Below are 25,314 nucleotides of genomic sequence, written 5' to 3' on the forward strand. Positions count from 1 at the left end.
AAGTAAAGTTTAGTGTTGATAAAATTTTGGTACCCCTCGCACAGATGATACTGTTCATCGATAGATATTTAGCTTCAATATAGACACAACTTCAATAAGATTCATATAGAGTATTGTTAACAGACAAACAATTATAATAACATTGCTAAAGTTTCAATACCGTTCACAAAGAAAATTCTACTTAAAGCCATTATTAACAATATTGAATAAACTTTTACGTCTAAGTCTTCAACTATGATTTGTGATATTGAATCTTCATTTCTTTCTTGGCAACTATTTTTATGGGTGCTACATTGTCAATTAGTGTTAATCATATTCAAATTACATCTGTTTAGAGTTACAAAAACGCCCGGAGCAAATTTTAAATTGATTAGCTCTGTCAGTTAGCGAGTAAATTATTAATATATGATAGATGGACATGACTTGATTGATTCATCCCGGCTTGTTGATTAAGAAGGTATAATAAAACTAATACACCCTTTACTCACAAAAGTAAAGTACATACCTGACATATATAGAATCATAAAATTTTTACGTTATTATAAGTAATCAGAGTGCTTAAGTAAAATTTTTTATGTAGAAAAAGTCCAAAAGGCAGATTTATAATACAGAACATATAGGACATAGATGATAACATATGAACTATATATTAGCTTGATTAGCTTGCAAAAAAAACGAATAGAGACGATCTTAAGTAAGGTCATCAATTTCATTATCTGCTAATATGAAAGGTAATTTTCGGGTTGTTTGAAATTTGAAGTCCATTTTGTGGTTCTAAAGTAAACGTAATTAAAATACACTTCTAATGAGGAGTACGGATTTGCAATGAATCATCTTCATTGTTTTCAAAAAAATATATGCGTGTCACTACCCTAGAGCAATTATATCCTAAGCAGTTAGATTTCAGTAGATTTTAATGTTCAGCGGCTGTTAAGCGGTCCATATTTTGTTAAATGACAAATCTTAAATTGAACATTTTTTTTTTGCTAAAGATTTGTCACTGAAACCGTACTGTGTAATTAGGATGACAAAAGAGATGGTTCTTTATATGTCTATCTGTACATATGTATATATGGATTTAATATAAAGTATAATATGAAATAGGTATAAGAAGTATTATATTATATAATATAAAGTATGACTAGTACACTTTAGGGAATCAACTGAGAAGCCCAGTTGTCAAACTAATATTGTCAAAATATCAATAAATTGTGTTCACCGATATAATTATATATCTTATTTTTACACTCTGTAATATTGTTTAGAAAGAGAATCATTCAAACCATTTTATTCCTTGTTTTTAAAGCAGTTCTTCTGATTTTCGTATTTTTTGATGTGTCCTCTTGCGCTGAGTTAAGCACTGACTGTATGCATGAGTTCTTTCGGCATAAAATGATGTGAATTTAGTAGGAAATCATATAATTAAATTTATTTTTATTTTGAAATGCAATGAGATGATTTTAAGGTATGACTTAATTACTTTAGTGAATTATGTTGATGATCTTTAATGGTTTTGGTATTTTTGATATTTTTTTCTTGACAGAATATAAAAAACCAATTATACCGGTAAATAATTTTTAAAAAATTAACTAATTTGCTTCATCATTTAGAGTAATATTAATTCTGAATTTAATGATATACGGGTTGCTTAAATTAAATACTATAAGGTATACCCTCATCATTGTAGCGGTTGTATTAAACTCACGCTGTGAAACTACTACACAAAAAATTATTTTTACACCATTCTTCGCAGACTGTGTTTTATTTAAATTTATTGTGTTAAACCTTAAGTATTTTAGCAGAGTATCTCTCTTACTCTATTCCCTACGTGCAATTAGAATAAAATTATCAAAAATTCTGTTGACAAATTCTGAAACAAGTTTACGGCAATTCGCGTGAGTTCTACTCACTTCATTACTGATTAACATCTACAGAAGCCATTAATTTGTCTAACATAAGATAATGAAAAAATATATATAATAATGTAGATATTATATAAAAAAAATTAAGAAAAGTAAATGAAAAAAACCCAAAATTTGTCTGATTTCAAGAGCACGTACATAAATGCCTTTTGCAAAGCAAAATCCAAAGCGAGACTCAAACGGCTGATCTTGACCGTCATCGTGAGCAATGGAGCTAATGTGTTTTCCGTTTTGTAGAACGAAAAAAAAAAACCAATAACAACAATAACAATAAAAAAGTGAATCTCTGTTTTAGACAAGATGGCTCTTTCGTTATGGAGTATAAAAAGCAAAGTTCTTTCACCAGCCAAAATTAGTTGGCAAAATTCGTTTCAAAAGTGAACTGAAGTGAAGTGAAGCTAAAGCAATGAAAGTAAGTGTTTTCCCATGAAGACGAATATGTCTGGAATCGTACAAAACTGTGGATTATATAATGGACTTTTTTTTATTTTAGACATATTTGTGTCTGGTAGCACTGTTCACAGTGCTGGCAACAGCAAATGCAACATTTGGATTATTAAATGTATTGGGTTCGCTGAAAGGAGGCGGCGGCGGTGGTGGCTACGGTGGCGGTGGCTACGGCGGTGGTGGCTATAGCGGCGGATATAGTGGCGGTTATAGTGGCGGCTATAGTGGTGGTCATAGTGGCGGCTATGGCGGTGGTGGCTACGGTGGTGGCGGCTATGGCGGTGGCGGCTACGGCGGTGGCGGCTATGGCGGTGGTGGCTACGGAGGTGGCAGTCAAGTAAAAGTCATTAAAATTATAACTGATGGTGGTTATGGCGGCGGTGGCTATGGCGGTGGTGGCTACGGAGGTGGCGGTTATGGTGGCGGCGGATATGGTGGTGGCTACAGTAGTGGCAGCTCAGGATATGCTAGCAATTATGGTTATGGTGGCAATACTGGCGGTTACAGTAGCGGTTATAGTGGTGGCCATAGCGGAGGTTATAGTGGCGGCTATGGAGGCGGCTACGGTGGCGGGTATGGCGGTGGTCATGGCGGTCATGTAGATGTTTACAAAGTCATAACAACCACATCCAGCGCTGGCGGATACGGTGGTGGTGGCTATGGCGGTGGAGGCTATGGCGGTGGTGGCTACGGCGGTAGCGGTGGTTATGGAGGTAGCTACGGAGGTGGTCATGGTGGCTGGTCTGCACCTGTTAGCAGTGTTGCTAGCGCTAGTTCTGGCAGCAGCGGATGGTGGAAAAAGAAGTAAATAGTGTAGTTCAGTTTGCTAAATTCGTATTTTGTATATATACTGCCATTATGTTTTTCGAACTAGATTTTTTTAAAGTGCAAATTTATTATAAAATAATTTAAGTATTTTAAAAAAGAAGTGAAATATATTTTTATACAGAAAAATTTATTCAACTTTGATTTTTAAAAGTTAATATTGCATAATGATGATTTTATTTGCATTTACTTTTGTTGTGTGCCATAGCAAATGAGTTTTTGTATCTACAGAGAACCAAATCTGAAAACAAAACTCGTATTCTTTAGTGTTGAAATTGTATATTGTTTTAGTTCCTTTTAGAACGAAATTTATGAGGTAGTTTCTGGTTTTTAATACCATTTTTATTTATTGCATTTTTAATTTTTTCAATAATTCCATATAGCAAATCTATAAAAATACACATTTATATGCAGTTGACATAACGCCTTGTAGGTGTATATTTATTTATACATCTTCAATATATCTTTTGTATATAAAATAATAAAAAAATTTAATTTTATTATTTTATTGGTTGATTAGCATAATTTGTTATAAACATCGTTTTAAATTTTATTTTATATAGAATAAAAATCGTTTGCCTTTATTAAATCAAATTTACTTGTGATAGTATATGGTATTGTAATTTAATTAATTAATTTGTTGGTGTAGATAATTTATTAAGATAACAAAAGTGTTTTATCATCGTCGAGATCAACATTAAAGCAATTCAACTTGACAGAATATTGCATGGAAAATTTATGAAAACACAAACATGTTGAAACCTAAAGAGGAAATTAACGCAATCGGCATAATTATAGGCAAATCTGAATTATTCGTCCATCTGTTCGTGATTAACATAAGAAATGAACCTAATTTACATATTTCGGCGTTTCAGAAAACACACTAATTTTACACAAATTTGTAATTCGTATAATGCAGGCCGTGTCATTTGCATTCGCTATGCTAATTGGACGTACGAAAACGATAATCAAAATAAAGTCCGAAATTGGTTAGAAATGCGTTGTTTAGATACGAGATACTTTAAAAAAAAATAATGTAAACCTAATCGTATGAAATGGCTTAAGACTTACTTAACACAAATTTTAAATTGATTTTTAGTTTGTTTTGTGAAAGAAAAACAAAACATATTCGCTGGAAGTTAAAAATATAACAAACCAAATCCATTATTTGTTTATTTATTAAAAATTAAATGCTCACACAACCAACCATTAAAAGTAATAAAACTAAAAAAGGAGGAACAAAATAATCGTTGGCTTCATCGAAGCTTGCATACCCTTCACTCCGATGCGAGTGTTATAAATCAAATAAATACTACTTATTACATCCACAAACCAAGAAGATATCAAAAAACAAGTCACGCATTGAAAATGTCTTAGCCACATTTTTCGTTAGCTGTACGACGAAATATGCCATGCAACACTTTAATGTAACCCCGAAGGCAACAGACACAGAGGAAGACCACGTAACTCCTGGAGAAGTACGATAACAAATCAAACCGGCAAACCTTTAAATGAATTACGTTATATTACTAGAGATAGAAAAAGTTGGAGATTTTATGGAGTACAGAATAATAATATTACATTTTTTTAAATCAGTTTTATGACGACAGATCTTTGCGACGGACACAGAGGAAGACCACGTAACACCTGGAGAAGAACGATAACAAATCAAACCGGCAAACCTTTAAATGAATTACGTTATATTACTAGAGATAGAAAAAGTTGGAGATTTTATGGAGTACAGAATAATAATATTACATTTTTTTAAACCAGTTTAATGACGACAGATTTTTGCGACGGACACAGAGGAAGACCACGTAACACCTGGAGAAGAACGATAACAAATCAAACCGGCAAACCTTTAAATCAATTACGTTATATTACTAGAGATAGAAAAAGTTGGAGATTTTATGGAGTACAGAATAATAATATTACATTTTTTTAAATCAGTTTTATGACGACAGATCTTTGCGACGGACACAGAGGAAGACCACGTAACACCTGGAGAAGTACGATAACAAATCAAACCGGCAAACCTTCAAATGAATTACGTTATATTGCTAGAGATAGAAAAAGTTGGAGATTTTATGGAGTACAGAATAATAATATTACATTTTTTTAAATCAGTTGTATGACGAAAGATCTTAGCGACGGACTTATCATATTTAACACATCATGTCATATATATATTCAGACATAAATTCGTATTTTTGATATTAATTATTCACATTGGTTATATGGTTTTATATACCAATCATGTACGGCTTAACTTTAATTTCCAGAATTTGGAAGAAAAAATTATTATTCTATGTACTTTAAAATTGAGCGTCTACTGTACATATTATATTAACAGACATAACATACTAAGTCAGTGAATCAGAGTGTGTACAGTTTATATGGTTACTTGTATTACAAGCAACTTAATAAGTCAAATATCACAATATTTCAGTAAATCTTTAGTTTTCGAGTACTATGTTTTCGAACCTTTATAAGTTCTTTATACATAGTTTTTAGTTTGGTGGTTTAGCTACCGAATGTTTTAAGCCATAAACATTCTTAAAAGAATTTATACTTCAACAATTAACACATATGAGTGTTTTGATAAATCAAGCCCCTTTAGTTCCATTTCTACAATAATGTGTAGGCATGAATATACTTATATCGTCATGTATATGATTATAATAGACAACGATCAGAATTACTGTATTTTTTTATTTCTTTAGAAATATTTAGTAGATAAGAATTCAATAAGAATAAATTTCTAAGTTGTCTATCTATGGTCTAGAAAGCTTTTGGTAATTATGAAAGACAGTATTTGTTCCAACAACATCTACATCTTAATTGATAATGGTTTCGTATTCTTCATTCAAGTAAATTACACATATGTCATAAATAAGCAAACCAGCCTCTTAACTTGTTAAGTCAATCATATCATATGTAGTATCTGTGGATTTCGGTTGAATTTACGAAAGGCTAATGTAATAATATTTATTGGAATTAAAACAAAGAGAGTACTTACTCAGATTCCATTTTGGTCGTAAAAGACTTATTCTCTATTAAACATTCCATAGAAGGATTTGTCAGTGAATCTGTTGTTTATTTGCCATTATTAGTTGGTTAAACATGAGGTTGCATTAATGGTCAACTGATATTTTTTTGAGCTAATGAAAGTCTGTACTACCATCAAAGATAATGTTAGTCTTCTATCTGTAGACTTCATATCATTAACAGCATTTTTGGCATTTATATGATGTAGCATATTCAACAAAACTTTTGAATCTTAGTAGTGTTGGTATTTTAACGAAGATAATGTATTTGCAACTCATATCCTATGTGTATCTCCATCTATTCTAGAATCTTCGCATACAAACTTAATTCTTAACTTTTTAAGAAGAATTATTTTTAGATTTCTTCTTGCTTTGTTTATATTCTTTTGGATTCTTAACCATGTTGGCTGTTGGTCTACTTCACTACGTTTTAGAATATTTTCGTGCTCCTTCACAAAACATACTATAAATAGTTATTTCCTTAACTGGATAATCACATTGTTTTACAGTGTTATATAGTTTAATCCAAAACAAACTTCAATAAATTATGCGTGCAATTATTTCGTTTCAAGCGGCAAAAATTAAGTAAAAATTTGTGATGCAAAGCGGCGCCGGGTAAACAATCACACAGGCCACTAAAACCGTGAGCTTCTGTTTTGAATTCCTAATGGAAATGACAAAAAAAAAATATAATAATATTTAAATTATTTGACTGATGGAGCCGAAATGATTTTATAATTGTTAAGGTTATAATATATTGAATTCATTTAAATAACTTAATAAATAAAGTATATGTTATTATCTATGACTCAATAATATTATGAATTAGATTAATAGAAAATTAGCTTATAAATTAAAGTAATTTGGTAACGGATACTGTTATGTAAAATTAAAAATTATGTTAATTAATTAAAAGGCATTAAAGTTATATAAATATTAATCACTTAATAACTAAAATCGATTGACCTTAGGTTATTAATTACACAATACGTTATTCAGGCAGGCTAAGGATTGGAGTGGAGAAAATAATATGCACTATTATGCATTAAATTCCAAGCATCTTTAAATATAAATAAGATACTAATTAATACTAATTATGATTTTAGATAAGAAGTTAGATAAATAACTTAATATGATTTCAGATAAGAAGTTAGATAAATAACTTATTATGATTTTAGATAATAAGAATAACTTATTACGATTTAAATACGTTATTAGAATTTTTATATATCATATTTTTTATTTTAATATTTATTAAAGTCATATCCGTCTGTGTACGATATAACACATGTTGTACTGAACAGTAGATATACAAATTATATAAAACAATACAAATATATATAAAAGAATTTTATTTGTCCTTTTACAGCTTCGTTATGTTATTCATTAAACAAAGAAATATAGAAATAAAAACGTATTTTTCTCAAATAAAATTAGCTCTTATTTACAGTTCTTAAGTAATTGTAGACATTAGATATGGGCTATGGAAAATCCAAAATTTTTACATTAACTACTTACCACCATCATTAAGTCCATTCCGTTCACCATTAAACATAGACTTATCCGAATATAGAATTTATCCTGAGCTATGTTCATCTAGTAGCTTGGTTCGAGTGTCGTTTGCTACACCTTGTAGGCGATTTTCTAATTTTTATAAATAATTGTAAATATCAGATATGGAGTGTGAAGAATTCAGAATTTCTATATTAACTATTTTCATCACTATTTTCATCATGCGTCAACTACTAAACAGTAATAGTAGGCTTCTTTAAATATAGGATCTATCCCGAGTCGTGTTCATCCAGTAGCTAATTTTGTGTAAATGTTATTGCTCCATCTTGTAGGCGGTCTTCTAATTTTCTACTCGTACCATTCCAGAATTTTTGTTGGTCCCGCACTTTGATTTGATAACTCTTTCTATAAACTCCATCACTTTTCTCTTAGAGTTGGTATTACTTGAGTACACCTACCATTTATGTTTTCATTTCCACAAAACTTACTCGCAAATTATGGATTGCGTGTTTTATAAGAGTTGACACATACGTGATATGCAGCATGCTTTATTGATTCCATTCTTTACGAGATATGTTGACAAATTACAAAAACCATTTACCTTTAGATAAGGTAAATATCGTTTGACTTATTTTTATGACAAAAACAATCACTTATGTAAATAAATCTGAAATCTATATGAATCTAAAAGTTGTAGGGACGGCCACGGTATCATATTTTATTTATAATTTTAGTTATGTATTTCGTAAGCTTACAAAACTATTTTAAAACCAAGTTTTATGAACACATAAAATCAAAGAGCGAAACTTTAATAGGTTCATAATTAAACAAACAAACCTTTGTAAATGCTAGTACATAGTATATTATATATTTGGAATTTAATATATTTAAAGAAAAAGGTAGTTTCGTTGTAAAGGCATCTGGCGTAAACTCGCCTTCTGTTATACTCTTGGATAGATTATTTATTATATATTTTATATAAATGATTAAATTTAGTAGAATTTGTTTCTTATAATAATTAATAATAATTAATTAATAATAATTAATAAATTCTTTGTGTAATAATTATTCACCAATAAAATTTAATTTTTATAACTCAGAATATTTTTAAAAGGAATTTAAAACGTTACATGTTTGCTAGTTCCGAATCGTAACCATTTAATAAATTTAATTAATACTTCTGCTTTACTACAGTACTATTTTTAAAGTTAAAAATATTGATATATTTAAGCTAAAGTTCTTCCTATGAATATGTTTATTATTTAATTGGATGTAAAATTGTGTGTTCCACCTTTATTTTTTAGTGAACGCTGGAGTTTCGCTTTGTAACTTATATTGTATAGACCAACAGTTTTGATTTGTTCCATATGTTGTTCTATTTTTGGTGTTCGTAAAGAAATAAGTTCAGATATTTAAACTTCCGTTGCATAAAAGCGAGAAATATTAATTTCAGAAAGGTGTCTCGCTTCTTTAAAATATATGAAACCGATTCTAGCACGTCTTTACAGCTAAAAAGTCGAGAGAGCATTCTGAAATATGGCGATTCATTAAGATTGACAATAGAGGAATGGATTTAGGAGTTTTTCGTAAGATTGGATAAAAGAACAGTTGTAAAAATCAATTTTATTATAAGATTAAATGCAAATCAACTCCAGAAAACGATTTCTGAATCCTTTCTAGCAACTGACAGAGAATATTCAGTTAAAAAACCGAGAGAACATTGTGAAATATGGTAATTAACAAAGTTTGTGAATGGATTTACGAATGGATGGATTAAAATGAATAGAACCCAATCGCAGAAAATGATTTCAAAGTCATTTGCAACATATATTAAAATGTCTCACTACCTGTGCAGGTAATAGAGTACCACTTTTCGTTCGAGTTAAAGGAGTTAAAGAGAGCATTTCATATAGAGGTATTCATGTTTAGAAAAATATTTTCACAATTTTTCTTCGCTCTTAAATATTATGTTTTTAGAATATGTTTCAATTTTGTTGTAGGGTTTAAGGTTAAGTTCTTGTATGGTTTGTTTTTTTAAATCGCACGAAGTTAGGTACTTAAAAAATTAGTCAGACATGGTGGAAATGACATTAACTTGCGGATTAAATCCAAACCCATTTTATGTAGTGTATTAAAAATGACATGTAAGGCAAAATTACTTTTGTATATCGCGTAGTATGTAGAAGTATTTTCATGTAGTTAGTACAGTGACACTAGTTAGTACAGTGTACTAATAAGTAGTTAGTATAGACTGCAAGTACCAAAAGTTAAAGACCTCTTCTACCAAATTTGAAGCTCAGAGCCAGGTTTCATTACCCAATTGACGAACCAAAGCCTTGCTTGACCTTGTATGTTCGAACTTGGATTTTTTTGAATATTTGCTGCGAACGTTCATTTAAAAAGTCACTTAATTTATATATTAGAACGATATCATAAACCAGGTGTAGAATAATTGAATTAATTAATTATATTTTCATTAATAATGATGTTTTTTGACCAGTACGTTTTTTAAATTATAAGACTACTCTGATCATGTAACTGGGATGTGAATAAAAAATTAATTTATTTTATTTTTTAACCCGATGTTTCGTTGGTTTTTTTCCAACATCTTCAGGAGTGTCAATAATTTAATGGATTCATAAATAATTAATTAATAAAAATGTAATAAATTAATTTTTTATTTGCATCCCAGTTACAAGACCAGAGTGGCCTAATAAAAATTATAATTTATAAATTTGATTATGGAGTAACGATACTCAGGATAATCAGGAAATGTTGCTGTTTACGAACTTTACGTCTTAATTTAGCAGTGTAGGAACACATATGGTACAGTTCAGCTTTCGTTGTTTAAAATGCTATCAACTGAGTTAGTGTCAACTAGTATCTGATAATTAGAATTATGAGATAGGCATTAGATATATCTGTTTATTTATCAACTCTTCTTGTTCTTGTTATATTCGAATGTTTTAAAGCCTTAAGTAGGGTCTTTAGCAAAAACTATTGAGAAATATTGAGTTAGTTTCAATTAGTATCTAATAATTCAAATTAAATTTTATCAAATTTAATATGACTCTCTGTAGAATAAAAATTAGAAAATATATGATTTATAAGTCTGTAAATTGATATACAATTATGAAATTTAAATATTTATTTAATAAATAAACTTTAAATATAGAGAAGTCATTTTTATTTCGAAATAATTTACACTTTAACACGATAAAATTAATGGCTGTAGTTCAAAAGATTATAATTAAATTAATTTTTACAAAACTATATATATAAATTTTATATATTATATCTACTTATATGAGTGTGTTCACTGGGTTATATGGTACAATGATTTTATCGTGATTTTATTTTCCTGTTTTTATATGAAAATAAAGAGATTTGTTATGAAGTTATTAACACCATTAACGACGCAAATCAATGCCAATATTTAACGTCATTAAAACGAGTATTTTTTTCTAAATCCTCCGCAGTTGAACACTTCCAAGAAATTTGAAGAAATAAGGTGAAGAAATTGTTATTATTTAAATTACCACAATTATTATTGTTTAATTTATTTAATCTGCATTATTTTGCGAAACGTAATGCACATAAACTCGTAAGTGAAAAATTGCGAACTCAGCAGTAAAAACGCTTTTAATGAGCAAACCCACAAAATTACAGCAAAACGAGATTTAATCCAAATTACCGGGCTATGGAGATCGCAGCGAGTGTCGCTGATAGAAACGACAACCGCAAAGATGATGATGATGCGCGATGTTAATTATGTTAACAGAAGAAGAGGCCGTTGTCTGTTAGACGATGTTAAGTGCAGTTCACATCAATACATCAAAACAAAAAAACAAAAAAAAAAAAAAATTAAATAATAGAAATAAAAAAAAATCAAATTAAATAAAAAGAAGTTTTTTGTTCGACACTGAAACAAATCACGATTTGCGTGGTGGCCAACAACAAAACTGGACGGCGTTTGCCAAGTGGAAATGGTCATGTAATCGTTAGAAATATCAAAACTTGAAAAGAAGTGGATGACTTTGCTTTGGATTTGAAGGTTTGAAGGTGATAAGACTGTTTGTTTGGTTATTTTATGTATTGTTGTTTGTTTACATATCTTGTGGGCATTATTTATTACATAAACCTGCTGCAGTAGATTGGGATTTACATACCTAAAGTGTGCCTAATAATAAAGCATGCTCCGTGCATTGGGTCAATCTCATGGATGCATTATGTAGTCTCGCTCTAAGCATGCAAGACAAATTTCTTCATTAACATTTTAAACTTAAGATGGTTACCTTAGATTGTTACTTTTATATGCTGCTGGCAAAGTTCAGATGGTGCAGATTAGCATAAGATGAGATGTGCCAAAGTTGGGACCAGTGGTGACGAAGTGTTATGTATCGTTTACAGTAAAGCTGTTTTGGCAGCTTTTATGCTGTTTGGAAAATGCGATATGTTTTTATAGTAAATTTTTTTTTTGTTGTATATATGCAAATCGGAAACTGATTATATTGTATATGATTTCATACGCTAATCACTCATACGCACTACTACTCTTGTGTTTTAGCTTAGTGTCTGGTGATTTGCTTGCCCATTGCCGTATGGCTTATATCAGTAGACTAATTGTTAAAATTCGTATAAAAGTAGGAAGCTCCAGCAGTAGAGGTATCAGTTGTTATTTGACTCTTCTTGTGCTCATCGAGCTCAAAGCAAAGACAACATGAAGGTTTGTTCGTTTAAACATTCAGGGATAATTAGTCAAAATTTTGTAGCTGTGGATTAACAGAATTTTGAGCTATAAGTCCCGAATCTGTGTGATGAACTAAAATGTGTTTTCTATTTTGACAGGTATTTGTTTGTTTACTTGCTGTTTGTGCAGTAGCCAATGCTGGATTTTTGGGAGGCCTCGGAGGAGGTGGCGGTGGCGGCGGCGGTGGTGGCTGGTCCGGTGGTGGTGGTGGCGGCTACGGCGGCGGTGGTCACGGTGGTGGTGGTGGCGGCTACGGTGGTGGCGGCGGTGGTGCTCCCGTAAAAATCATCAAAATCATCTCTGAAGGAGGTGGTGGTGGTGGTGGATATGGCAGCGGTGGCGGCTACGGAGGTGGCGGCGGCGGCGGCTGGGCTGCTGGCGGTGGTGGCGGTTATGGTGGTGGTGGCGGCTACGGAGGCGGCGGCGGCGGCGGTGTCGGTGAAGTCAAAGTCATTAAAGTCATTTCACAAGGATCCAGCGGTGGTGGCGGCTACGGAGGCGGTGGCTACGGAGGTGGCGGCGGCGGTGGTGGCTGGGCTGCTGGTGGTGGTGGCGGTTATGGTGGTGGCGGATATGGCGGTGGCGGCGGCGGCGGCTCCGGTGGTGTTGTCAAAATCATTAAAGTCATTTCACAAGGCGGTGGCGGCGGAGGCGGCGGCGGCTATGGCGGTGGTGCTGGCGGCTGGTCCGGTGGTGGCGGTGGTGCCGGTGGCTGGTCCGGTGGCGGCGGCGGCTGGTAAACAAACAAAGCCGACGAAGTTTACTTTGTGATATTTACAGAGAGTTCAAACTGATTTTTTCTGTTTCAACAATTTTAACCTCATTTTTGTTTCATTTTATTTGTTTTTTTTGTGTAAAATAAATTTTCAAACTTAACAAACAAAATATATTTTTCTCAACCATAATTTTTGGATGAAGTAGTGGAAGTAATGCAGTAGTTCTAGGAATGCATAACTTCATAGATACATTTTTATGATTGATTAACTCAGAAAATAGTGGCCATAAGATTTGTAAAATAATTTTGGGAGTCAAAAGCATTTGAGTGAAGTCTTGTTGTTACCCTTAAGGATATGAAAAGCTTCTGGATCATTTGTTTATAATAAATATTGATGTATGTTTTGGTTCCAAAAAATATGTTATTATGTTAGATAGCATCCAAAAAAGAAGTGAGTCAAAAATTTTATTTTAACTGCTTGTAAATATTTTTTATCAAAGGTAAAGTAACAATAAAATTTTATGAGGATCTCAAAAATAACTGAATTAAACCATATATTAAATAATTTTTAATGAAATCGAAATTTTAATTTGTATTGTTTTGAATAATTTTCAAAAATCCATAAATAACGTCGCATAGTTTATGATTTCTTTGGCTTACTTATGTAAATTTTTATATCTTAAAATAAAATTAAGTATTCGATTGTATTTAATATGGGCAGATGTTTGATATAGTGAGATAAAAACAGCTTCGTCATTTTCGTTATAATTAACACCATTTTATAGTCAAGCTGATAATAATTTCGATATGCGTATTTTAAATCAGATATAGTTATTAACTTTTCTTTAAAAAATTGCTGATAATTTTTATAATTTTATTCATAATATCTTAAATAGCTGGATCAAAATAAATAAAATTATGTACAATTACTTTTTTATCTTCAATATTGCATTGAATATAAACATTAATAATAACTATAAGTTCAAAATATTATTCATCTAAAATTATATTGTTAAATACAATCATTAAGCCGCAAATTACTATAATAATTTCTTAATACTGTAACGTATATAAAATATATGAATTAGACTATATAATTCTTGATAATACATTTATACATTATTATAAACAAATACATATAAGAGATCATGCAGTCTACAAATACTGAACTTAAAAAGTATATATAATTGTTTAGAGGTTGATTTGTCGCTGTGATATTAATATGTTGAAAGAAAAAAAAGTTTTTTTTTTAGAAAATATTTAAAAATAAATCATTTAACAACATTCTTAAAGTACATATTTATAAAGCTGACTTTCAAAATTGCCATCTACCGGAGTATTTATTTTAGAGGAGAAATAATGAATTGGCAAATCATATGTACTGCAAAGATACTTTTTTGATTGGACAGCGGTTAGCGTCAGCTGATTGCGTAGATTAATTGTGACGAACCTTTTCTGACGTCCACTTTTGGTGTGTCTGGAGATTGTTGTAAATAATTGTAAAAATAGGCGATTGTAATAGGCGATTGGAGATTGTAAAAAAAGGCATGCCGTTTTCAATAAAGTTCGAATTATGTTAATTGCGTATAAACAGTCACAGTTCTATATGTACGGATGAATCTAAATTGAGGAACAGGCTTTTCACAGCATAATTACAGAATATTCTTTCCGAAAACCAGATCATTATGGTTTATTCCAAGCGAAGTCAGTATCTTACCATTGAGCAGGCAGAGCTTCAAAATGGTTGTATATACTCGCATAGTCAAGTCGTGATTAAGGTTCTGTCCTCTATGTTTGTGAGAGATTAACAAAACCAAATACCATTTTTAATTGCTGGAAACCTCTTAATGAGTTTTCTGAGAGGTGTCACATACACATGGAATGGGTGCCAAATATGTTATTACCACAGAAATACTTCCCAAAAATTAAGCTCAAGCAAATAAGAATTTCAAAACGAATTGCATGAACTAGTTAACTCAGAGAGAAGAATATTTTAACCGAGAAACGATTATGTATATGTTCAGAAGTAGATGGAAAATGATTGGTAAGCACGAGCTTCCTTAAATAATTTTTGTAGGAGCTTTGTAGGAAAGAATTTACTTTATGCCAGTTTGCTTAAAGAGTGTATCTATGTAGTTATGCTAAGAGCCAGTACGTATGTTAAATCTGAATGTGAAAAATGTTCTTATGAAGTCACAATCCATGAGAATGATACTCGATATCTCACAGAAAGTAATATCATTAACAAGTAAGTTCCTGGTTAGCAACATGACTGATGACTTCTGTAATGACTTAAGTTTATTTTGTAAGTATCTGATGATTGCTATTGTGCACAATTATGATTTATTTTTAAAACAAAACTTAAATATGTATGATTATAACTTTTAATTATGTTATCATGATTCTAAATATGTGTGGTTTATACTTAATTATTATTGACTATTTTGATCATTTTAAAATGGAATATTGATATTGCTTTTCATCTTATGTTAGTCACCATAAATATATGTTTGACTGTATTTATCGAAGATCTATATATGAATCAAATCACTATCATATAAGGAAGACTACTTAAGGAAATAAATTATCTGCAAAAAAACGTTGTTTTGGTTTTTAACAATTTTACCGAAAAAAGAAGAAATTTATAAAACTCATAATCCAAACCTAACGTCAATTTTTTTATATTAATTTGGTTTGATCAACAAACTCTTCTCAATTAATTTGCAAAAATACAAAATCAAACTTTATATTTTTTTTATTAATATTATTTACAATACATAAAAAAATTCACTTTATTATGCTAATTTCGCACAGCAGGTGATTTTACTCCACTAAGTTGTGAATTAGCTATATTACTTTGTTAGAGAGAAAAAAAATAGGTATTAATAATACATACTTTACATACCAGCAAGTACATAGGAAGGTTTTAGACTATATGATTTCTGTTTATACTTAAGTGCAATAGATCCTAAGATATGTTCCAATTTTGTTAAAATATAAGTTTCCACAGTGGAATGCCTTTGAGGCCCTATGCTCCACAAAGATATAAAGGAATTGAAAAGAAATGGATTACCTTTATCTGTTCAAACGAGCAAGTTTTTAATAGTCTCTTTCCTTTTTATTCTCTTTCCATTCTACTTCTATTCTGATTGAAGAAAACGTTTCATTGTTCGGCATGCGTGTCTATTGATCTTGTTAATTAGGTTTTCTTAGTATAACGCCTTAATCTGTTATTGGCAGTCCAAATGATTTCAAGTGCACCGATTCGGTTTTTTATTCTATTCTGCAACTCATGTAACTCTGGTTAAAGTGAAATGTTTGTTTATTGTAAATCGTAGAAATGTTTTAAATGTACGTCACGGCATATATTATTCTTTCATCTAATCTTCATTTATTTGGTTTCAATGGTGGAGTGAAATGATATAGTTAGACTTAAGCGTTGATGTTATATGTGTTTAATTACAACTTTCCTATAGCTTTGATATTGATAACTACTGTACAAAGATTTAGCCAAGTAGCCATGAATTTGCCATTTTGACTCTAATCCCACCCAATAATCCTTCTGCTCCGGTTGATTGACCATGCTTTTTGGTAGTCCACAGTAGTCTCTCCTTAGAGTTCTGCTCATCTTAGAAAATGGCTTTGATATGAGCGGATTTAAATCCATGATTTAAATCAAAAACAAAACTTTTTGAAGATGGTGGATTAATGAGAAATCATTTCTAATGTACGACGCTTAAGACAGCATTTATAAAAACATATTAATAAATTCAGATAAATCGTCTATTACAGACAGTAGAGTATATTTATCAATGTTTTGAGATGTTTTTATTGTTTTGTTACTAATTCTGTTACTAATTTTTGGCAAATTAATGCAGAAAAACAAATATTTAAACATAAGTTGAATATAAGGAAATATATTTTGAGCTTTTGTTCAAAAAAAAAACGATAACAAATAAAAATTTAAATTACAAAGAAATTTTTTATTCATAATATTTTATAGTTTAGTCCAATTAAGAGCTATTAAATTATTACAAATATGTATATTATTTGAAAAATGTGTGATATATGAAACCATCTTTATTGGTGTTGGAGAAAAGAAATCAAAAATATTTATTCAGTTTTTAAGAAATTTTTCTTAATATTTTTATTTTAAAAAAATTATGTGTTTATTATTAATTATTTTTTTATTTTTATTTATTTATTATTTTTTAATTAAGTAAAATATTTGTTATGGTTAAATATTTATTTTATGTAGGATATTACATAGGATGTTGTAAGATCTTACTAAGGGATATCACAATAGACCATATACTAACTATTATAATAAAATGATTTCGAAAAAAAAATTTAAGAATCAACAAACTCCTAGAAATTTATTTCAATTTCTTAGATTACAGATTGCATTTATTACCTACTTATAATTAAACGAACAAAGTTTTTAACATCAACTACTAACTTCAATCAATTAGATATATTCCTTAAACATATATTTCCCCTTATTATAGAAATTTTTTTTTATTTAAAGAACTCACACGATATTGCTAATGAGCGCCGATTAAGAACTAAGCAATCATAATTTAGCATATGGATCAAGAACCATGTCAGGAAAACTTTTTCTTTTTAAAATGCTTAAAAAAGAATTATTGGGCATTTGATTGAGAAATAATAATTTCGCAATTACTACATGTAATATATAGTCAGAATTAATAGAGTTACTTAAAAAGCTTATAGAGAGAGTTACTTACTTATTGTACTTCTACTTATTGTAGAAAAAATGATAGAACGAGTAGAAAATTGGAACAAAATCACGCAATTCATTGGAAATGTTTTAAGGGCCTGCAACAGTAGCGGGGCCTGGACGCAGGGCACACCGATGGAAGTCTTAAATGACTAGCAGGGACCCTACCTCGAAGTAATACTAACGTAGTCCCGGGTCTCTAGGAATGAGGGGGAGTGGTTTAGCCCGTGCCAGTCGGGCATTCACCTTCCGGGGCGCCGGATTGTGGTCAGTGCGTAGGCATTCCACTCCTCCTTGCCCAAAAAAAAAAAACAAAAAAAACAAACCTAGCTCATAGAGTAGTTATAGAAACGAAAATGAAAATTCAAATTATGGGTTCGAAAATTCGATCAGTCAGCACATTTTCTGCAATTTTTTCAGTTTACAACTGGGAAATGGCAGGATATTTGAAGCCATCATTTTTCCATCTGTGCGATACTATATTGCAATCATAATCGGCAGTGAGATTTATTGAAAGCATCCTTAATAAGATCACAATTATTGAAGATATCGACATAGTTCCAACATTTACTACACGATCACACTTCCATAAGTGACAGTAAGATATCGTTATAATAATTGTGCGAAAACAGATTGATTGGCTTAAATGACACAGTTGAATGCTGATTCATAAAAAGATATTTTTTTATCAAGTCCGCTATAACAGCGAGTGTTCCTGAAAACTGTGGTATTATGTGGTATTATTTGTAATGAGGAACCGACTAACATTTCTTCCCAGACGAACTACAGCTCGTAGTCTAATATCATCAGGAAGACTATAAGTGTTTTTAAAGATTTATTGCCGTAAAAATAAAAATTATTCCAAAAAAATAATTAAATTACTTATTGATTTTTCTACACGTTCCGATTTTAAATTAGAGATAAGTTAGCTCAAATAAAGTTACATTGCCATGTAATAGTACTGAGAAGAGCTTGCACGATATCATATTACATTTTTCAGAATATCCTCGCGCCATCTGAATTTTTTTTTGCACTTCAAATCTGTTAACCAGCATAAATATTTACTTCATTTATTTATTATTTTAATATAAATAAAATTTTTAATATTTCCAGTTATCTTCAGTTTTCACTTTAAAGGTGCATCTTCTTCACTCAAAGATCCAACACAAACTAACTGAAGACAAGTCAGAACCCAAAGTTTAAGTATTTATCAAAGTATGATTACGGAATTTCCCATTTAATTTTTTCTCATAAAATATTCTTCTTATTTAATTAAAATTGTGTTTAAAAATAAAATAGTTGCTAATTTTAGTTGTTTGATTTTTTGCACTCACCGAATTATGATTAATGGATTTATATCAGTTCAGAAAGTTGAATCCAAAATTTGTACAAAATACAAAATAGAAAAAAATTTAGAAGAAGAATATATTGGCGCATCTTCAGAAAAGAGAATGTTTGGCATTTGTTCGCTATTTAATCATTTTGATTGCTGAGTTCACATAAACTTTTGTATCTTTTATTTTAATTTCATCAGTCCAACATTTGAGGAATGAAAATTCATTTATTTAAAATTTTATAACTTTTTTATGATATGCAAGAAGTGTAAGTAGTTCTCAAAATAACTATGACTGAAGTGGAATAATAACAATGTTTTTGTTAAATAATTTGCTGATATATTTTTTATAAAAAAATTCTTTATTTGTTACATATCCTGTATAACAAAAAAACCATTTTTTATAAGCTTTTAATTGCATTATATCAAATGAAGTTACTTTTTATGTTATCACTTGATTTATGGAATCAATGTGCTAGAAGATGCATCCTTATTGAACAGTAGAATGCCTTAGCAATGGAACACGTTTTTTTAAGTCATCGAACCACAGATTTTTAAGTTGAGATAGAGATAGAGGTTAGATTTAGATAAGGCTTCAGATAAAAGCCTCTTAGGTGCACTTACCCATCTATATAAAGCCGTCGCTAATAATATAATAAATTATCGAAATCACAATGCAGAGTATTCCCTGCTTTATTACTAAGAATTATATGACAAATAAAATTAGTCAAGAAGTGGTTATAAAAATTGATATAGCTGAGCACATTATTATATATACTGTTTGCTGCGTGTAATGGGATTGTCGTTATTGAAACGAACTTGCTTATCAGCAATACTGTAAAAAGCATTCTTATGGTATCCTCTAGGTGATGAAATTTTAAAAAGTATATTTAAAAATTAGTACCTTATATGATAAACTTGAATGAGCATTTCAATTATATTCAATTACAATAATACAAACACAATAGACCAATCTGGAATGAATCCATCATATCAGACATATTCATTGGTCACTCATAGATAACACGGTCTGCTAAATTTGAGAGATAGGAATATAGCGTATATGATACTACAATTATAATATAGTATATTATTAGAGTACTTATATTATAAGAAATTATATTATATTTATCTTATGTGAAATTAATGTTATGTTCCATCACATCAGACATATTCATTGGTCATTCATAGATACCATGCTAAATTTGAGAAATAGGTATATAGTATATATGATACTACAATTTTAATATAGTATATTATTAGAGTACTTATATTATAAGAAATTATATTATATTTATCTTATGTGAAATAAATGTTAGGATTAGAATCCATCATATCAGGCATATTCATTGGTCACTCATAGATACCATGGTCTGCTAAATTTGAGAGATAGGAATATAGCGTATACGATACTACAATTATAATATAGTATATTATTAGAGTACTTATATTATAAGAAATTATATTATATTTATCTTATGTGAAATTAATGTTAGGATTAGAATCCATCATATCAGACATTTTCATTGGTCAATCATAGATACCATGCTAAATTTGAGAAATAGGTATATAGTATATATGATACTACAATTTTAATATAGTATATTATTAGAGTACTTATATTATAAGAAATTATATTATATTTATTTTATATGAACTCAATGCTAGGATAAGAGTCTTCAGAAGAAACATTAGACTAGACCAATTAATTTTGGTGAAATGTGATATCTATCAATGGCTCTACTATTGAAACTATCTAATATAAACCATTACTTCTAGTAGTAGAGTTATAGAGTTATATTAAGTAATTCTAAAAATAATTGTTATCTTATTAAAGAAAGTCTTTTCTATAAGAGGAAAGTGTGTTTTGAAGTGAAGAAATTGACTATAAAATATTTTTTTAAATATTTTTTTTTATTTTTTATATAGTAAAATATTTAGTTTAGCCATAAACTTGTACTCTTTTTGTGATATAAATGTGAGACTGTATCTAAAGTATACCATGTATCATTTAATATACTATACCAAAGTATAGAGCAAAAAATGTATTAAACATTTGTGTGCTTCCTTATTATCAATAATATTTTTAATTAATTTTAATGAAAAAAAAAATTTAAATATTAATCATAAATACTAAAATTTAAAGTTAATTAATTAAATATAATTATAAGTTGAAAGTGTTAACGTAGAAGTACTTATCAACACTAGCCCCCACAGTAGACAATTATACTCTCATACTCAGACTTGAGATAAAATTATATAGACACTGAACCATTTCGCAGTCATTAAGCATATCATCAATTATACGAGTAGGAACTGAACAGACTCATAACAGATGAAATAAAAAACTTGTAAATAAAATAAAAAATTATAATAATAATTGAAAACAGACAAAAAAGGTATTAGTTTGTTATTTGTTTGATTTTTTTCGAAATCGAATCAAAGAAATTGCGACGTACGAGGCGAGCGGAAAACTAAGTTTAAATTGCTTGCAAAATTCATATATCGAGTTTTTTTTCTATAGTAATTTTATCACAATTTTTTGCTTAATAAATTATTTTCTTGTTCTTAAAAATAAAGATTATTTTGTTAAAAACCATTAACGCATCGTGAGCATTTCAGTTGAGAAAATTTGCTATATAATGAGGATGCTTTGCCAATTGGAATTATTCTGAACTGTGATCTCTAGATTAGCTCAATATGAAGGTCAGTAATGGAATTGAGCTTTTGGATTAAAATGGATTATAATATTTCTTCATATTTTTAGATTTTTGTTTGTATTTTGGCATCTTTGGCCGTAGCAAATGCTGGAGGTGGCTATTTGCCAGGCGGCGGTGGTAGAGGTGGATTTGGTAGATCGTCACATGGTGGCGGTGGATTTGGTGGTGGTGGATTTGGTGCTGCCAGTTCAAGTGCTGCTGCTAGTTCGAGCATCAGTGGTTTACATGGTGGTGCTGGGTTTGGTGGCATAGGAGCACGAAAATTTGCTTCTTACGGTAGTGGCGGACATGGACCTGGTGGTGGTTTTAGCGGCGTTAGTCGTTATGGCGGTGGTGGTTCTCATGGAGTCAGCAGTTTTGCAGCAAGCGCTTCGGCACCTGGTGGCGCATACAGCTCACACGCCTCTATTGGTAGCTTAGGTGGCTCTTATGGTAAATCGTATGGTGGTTCTGGAGGTGGCGGCTGGGGAGGTGCTGGCGGTATTGGTGGCAGTTATGGTGGCGGCGCTGGAGGTTATGGTGGTGGTGCTGGAGGTTATGGTGGTGGCGCTGGAGGTTATGGTGGCGGTCTAAAGAGTAGTGGCTGGTCAGGTAGCGGTGCTGGCGGTTATGGTGGTGGAGCTGGAGGTTATGGTGGCGGCGCTGGAGGATATGGTGGTGGTGCTGGAGGTTATGGCGGTGGTTTAAAGAGCAGTGGCTGGACAGGTAGCGGTGCTGGCGGTTATGGTGGCGGTGCTGGTAGTTATGGTAGCGGTGCTGGCGGTTATGGCGGTGGCGGTTTCGGTGGAGGCTTGAAAAACGGCGGTGGTTGGGCTGGAGCTGGCGGTCTTGGTGGTGGTTCAGGTGGCTTGTATGGTGCTGGCGGTAGCGGTGGCTACGGTGGCTCAGGTGGTTATGGCGCTGGTGGTAGCGGTGGCTGGGGTGGCGCTAGTGCTTCCAGTTCTGCTAGTGCTTCCTCCGGTTGGTGGTAAAATTAGTACCTCAATCAACTAACGTGATATTTTTGATATGTTAAACCAGAAAATTTTCTTAGAGAAATAAATTACTCAATATAAAAAATTTAATTTTTATTGTGTTAACACTTGGTAGTTGAAAAACAGTTTCTTCCTCTATAAGATAATTACAGTATTTGCAAAATAATTTCCGTTCACATAAATAGCAAATCAATAATAAAATAAAGTATCTTCTATTGCATGCAGGTTTCTTTTTTCTAAACTATTATGACTTCACATTTATTTTACATCATTGAAAAGTATTTAAGTAATTTATATATGTGATAATTGCTTTCGTCATGTTTCTTTGCATAACTTACGCTACTAAAGTACAACATCACTGCAAGTAAGACAATCGCGACGGTTGGTTACTTCTCGCAACAATATAGAGTTCGTTTCGAGTATCTGTTAACTAAATAAAGGCAAATGAAAAACTTTTTACTTTAAATTATAAATATTTACCTAAAACTAAAAATATATTACATGTGTTTATTTTCTCACATTGAACGCAGAAAAGCTTAAAGGTCTGTAGATGAGTTTTCAGTTTAGATTTTTTAATTAAAACTTATTTTGTGGAAGCAAGTTTGTGTCTTAAGTCTTTTGTTGTACTCAATGTCAGTGCCAAACTACTGGGCTTTATTTTAAAAATTAGTTTGTGTGCAAATGAAATCAGTGATCAGTGAGCTTTGCTGTTAAGCTTTAAAGATTCAAACAGTTTTTTTTAAATTTATATTAAAATTTAAATTTTATTTTATTTAAGTTTGAAATGTATTTCATCTTTAAAAAAAATTTTGCGAAGATTTTTAACAAGAGCTTTGATGTTTTCTTCTGCTATCGCTTTTTATACCAAAATTTTTGGTCTAAACCAAACTGGTATAAACATTTGAATTATAAAAGCTAAGCTTTTGTTGTTTAGATTGACTCTTCTTTCTCACTGTTGACTGGGGTTATTGAAGTTCATGGTCGGAAACATAACAAAAAGTGTAAGTAAAGTTGACTTTGATCTGTTACGTGGCTTGATGAGACGTGATTTTCTTATTTGGGTTAATGTAACTTGGAAAAAGTGGTTTGATATACCTAAGAAAGTACTAAAAGCTGCTGTAGATACAATTACGTGGTTGTATTAAAAAAGAAAGGTAGCTAACGAGAATGTATATTTCGAAGTTGTTATATGTTATTTTCTTAATTCGTTGTCAGAATAGTCAGCTAGCAATAGTTTTGAAAACTTAGTGGAAAAAAATCAAATAAAAAAATTTTTAATAATATTCATTTTAATAATAACCATATCAAAAAATTTTTATTATCCGCAGCTATAAGTAAACCTTAGTCTATTTAAACACTTATTTTTAGATTAATATTTTAATATGTAAAGGAATTTCTTTAAAAGCTCAATGCAGACACAATGAAAATAGTTTATTATGATTACGCATTTTTTTTAGCCTGAACTGAGATACAAGTTAAAAGTTTTGAAGTTACATTAGATTTGTAAAGTCATATATATTATATTAAATTGTAGTTTTCTCATATTTAGATAAAAAACTTTAAAATTTGAAAAACGTGAAACAAATATATTGCTAAATTAGAAGTTAGAAAAATAAAGGAGCAAATTTCGTAAGAATGCTGGATTGGAAGATGGAAACATTCTACAAATTCATTTCATATTCTCTTTGCAAATTTCAACAGTTTTTAGAGATACTCGTTTAATTAAATTAATAAATAAGTCAAAATTTGGTACAATTCATGAATATCCGCAGCTATAAAACAATAAAATTATATCGCTGGATTTTGTGTACAAATTTTATGGATAAAAACACTATTAAATCGTTAAGTACAATTTAAGCGAAAAAATATTTAGTTGTAGTAGTCAAAACAGCTGTATTGTCAGCCAAAAACTTAATTTATGAAGAATAATAAAAATTTTTGTTGTTGCAATTAACTACTGTTGGATAAAAACCTCTCTATTGAAATCAATTCTTTATACTAAGAATTTAATTTCTTTTTGTCAAAACAAACGTTGAAATTCAATTCTATAATTATCTGTTGAATAGTCGTTGTTGCAGTAAATTACTTGCAATAAAATTATTTATTATTATTGCCAAGATTTATGGTAAATAATATAAGTAAGACATCATTTATTAAAATTAATGTATTCAGATTTATTTATTTATTTACATACGATTGTCAACTAATTCATTTAATATCAAAAACAAATATTAAAAAAAATTTTATCCAAAGTAAAAAAAGTATTTTGATAATTATTTTCCCCATGCTTTAGCACTTGCACTGCTGGAGGCGCTTGCATAAGCTCCA

At 30.5% G+C, this 25,314-nt stretch overlaps 3 protein-coding genes across 3 annotated transcripts; all 3 read left to right on the forward strand.

The window, feature by feature from the left end:
- Positions 1–2,282: 2,282 nt before the first annotated feature.
- LOC119670049 (ctenidin-3-like) lies at positions 2,283–3,289 on the forward strand. Its single transcript, XM_038080152.1, has 2 exons — positions 2,283–2,334; positions 2,416–3,289. The coding sequence occupies exons 1-2, from the start codon at positions 2,329–2,331 to the stop codon at positions 3,175–3,177; spliced, it is 768 nt and encodes a 255-aa protein (XP_037936080.1). The 5' UTR covers positions 2,283–2,328; the 3' UTR covers positions 3,178–3,289.
- A 9,184-nt stretch (positions 3,290–12,473) lies between these two features.
- LOC119666677 (glycine-rich cell wall structural protein 1.8-like) lies at positions 12,474–13,243 on the forward strand. The gene is made up of 2 exons (XM_038075957.1): positions 12,474–12,479; positions 12,602–13,243. Exons 1-2 carry the CDS (start codon positions 12,474–12,476, stop codon positions 13,241–13,243), a joined length of 648 nt encoding a protein of 215 aa, XP_037931885.1.
- Positions 13,244–21,941: 8,698 nt separating this feature from the next.
- Positions 21,942–23,054, forward strand: LOC119670043 (glycine-rich cell wall structural protein 2-like). The gene is made up of 2 exons (XM_038080146.1): positions 21,942–21,998; positions 22,060–23,054. Exons 1-2 carry the CDS (start codon positions 21,993–21,995, stop codon positions 22,981–22,983), a joined length of 930 nt encoding a protein of 309 aa, XP_037936074.1. The 5' UTR covers positions 21,942–21,992; the 3' UTR covers positions 22,984–23,054.
- Positions 23,055–25,314: the final 2,260 nt, after the last annotated feature.

This window comes from Teleopsis dalmanni, chromosome 1, assembly GCF_002237135.1.
Source record: "Teleopsis dalmanni isolate 2A chromosome 1, ASM223713v2, whole genome shotgun sequence".
Classification (NCBI taxonomy): Eukaryota; Metazoa; Arthropoda; class Insecta; order Diptera; family Diopsidae; genus Teleopsis; species Teleopsis dalmanni.